At 30.1% G+C, this 1,760-nt stretch overlaps 1 protein-coding gene across 1 annotated transcript in view; it reads left to right on the forward strand.

The window, feature by feature from the left end:
* Window positions 1-930, forward strand: part of LOC119587756 (uracil-DNA glycosylase-like) — a 12,641-nt gene extending 11,711 nt beyond the window's left edge. Inside the window, exon 8 of the mRNA XM_037936442.1 lies at window positions 128-930. Coding sequence (XP_037792370.1) covers window positions 128-280 — 153 coding nt within the window. The 3' untranslated portion in view covers window positions 281-930. The remainder of the gene's footprint in view (window positions 1-127) is intronic.
* Window positions 931-1,760: the final 830 nt, after the last annotated feature.

The raw sequence follows: 1,760 nt of genomic DNA on the forward strand, positions 1-1,760 counted from the left end.
TAGTAAAATAAAATGAGAGGGGAGGAAAAAAATATGAGAAAATGAGAGACTGGTAAGTATATTTGTATAATTATATCTATTTTCTCTTCATGAAAATTAACCTTATTTTTCTCTTGGTTTTGTACAGAAGAAACACCACCTCTTGAACACAACTCACCCGTCTCCTCTCTCAGCTCACCGAGGTTTCTTGGGATGCAAACACTTCTCAAAGTGTAATGAAATTCTCAAGAAAGAAGGAAAAAGGCCAATTGACTGGACTGACTTGCCTCTTGAAATGTAGAATTTGTCATTTCTTTTTTCTTTTTACAGATTGAAGATTTTAGTCGAGTTTTGCCTTTGGATTATGAGAATATTAGTGATTGTGCTCATAAACGAAATAATTGTTTGTGTTACAAAGTTTACTCAAGTCAAACATTCTGAAAAATTATTCACTTAGTTACATTTTTAAAAATTATTGTTATTTACTACTTATAAGGGTAATTGTTAAAATTCAGTGCAGGAAAGTGACTGAATTTGATATTTACTTTGCAGAGTTGAAATGTTTTGACCATATTTGGTATTTTGCAGAGTTGATATGTACAAATTTCACAAAATTATATCCTTTAATTTTAAAGTATTCAAGATCTTGGAAATTATGCAATTAATAGGGCATTGTGCAGAGTCACATAATGTTGCTTTAGAATTTCTGCCAGTACTTTGCAGGAAAAGATGGTGGCAACAAAATTCCTCATGAAGTTGAATGTGTATCCAGTGCATTTACAAATTTTTTACCAAAAGGCTTTTATTAAGTTAAGTTGTACATAATAGGATGTAAGACTATTATTTCTGTTTTTAAGAAAATGTTTCAGTTAAAGTTAGTTTCATAACTTTTTTTTTACTTTTATAATAAAGTTTGCAGCATTGCTTTTTAAAAAAACATTTTTCATTGGATCTTGAGTATTTCTTTGCCTAAAAGAAAGTGATAAAACCTAATAACTATGTATTTTCTTGGAATCTTTTAAAGTATATATTAATATTCTAGACAATCATGTACTCTTTCCTTTTTACTTGGCATGAATTACAAAACATCTGTTAAGAAAAGTAGTATCTGTCAAGGCACCCGCAAATTTTGAATGATATGTATAGTAATATTTTCAAATGGCAAATAATATGCTCAGGATCATTATTCAGTAAGTCTTAAAATAAGTTGCGCATCTAGTTGAAATTTTGCTGCTGCTCTGCTTTTTTTTTTTTTTTTGCTAGTAAAATAGTGAAAACATCTTAGGCAAAATCATATTTTGTGTTGCAAAAAAACTATCATCTCATCATCCACCTGCATGTACATAATTTCCATGGTATGTGCGTACATCTAAATGGGTTAAAAGTGATCTATCAGCAGCAATTAATATTATATATCTCTCTATTCCACTGGATCTAAAATAACTCAACTTCAGGGCTATTTTTGTTTGCCTGTTGATATGTTTATAATTCATTTTCCTTTTAAACTAGTCTTTTTCATTTTCTCTAGTCAGCCTCTACTAGTTAAATTTTCAGGATACTACATATCCACTATTTAAATGGTCATTTATATCCTATTCTATATTTCCTTCTATATTCAACTTTAGAGGGTATTTTTTTTTATTCCTGCTTAGTATTATCTTCTTGGGCCTTACTTTGCCTTTTCACCATCCTCTCCAACCTATCTCAGATTGTCACTGGCAAATGTAATGCATCATTGTAGCCGATCTCTTATCATTTCACTTACCACATCTGTAAGACTA

Source organism: Penaeus monodon, chromosome 23 (genome assembly GCF_015228065.2).
Source record: "Penaeus monodon isolate SGIC_2016 chromosome 23, NSTDA_Pmon_1, whole genome shotgun sequence".
NCBI lineage: Eukaryota > Metazoa > Arthropoda > Malacostraca > Decapoda > Penaeidae > Penaeus > Penaeus monodon.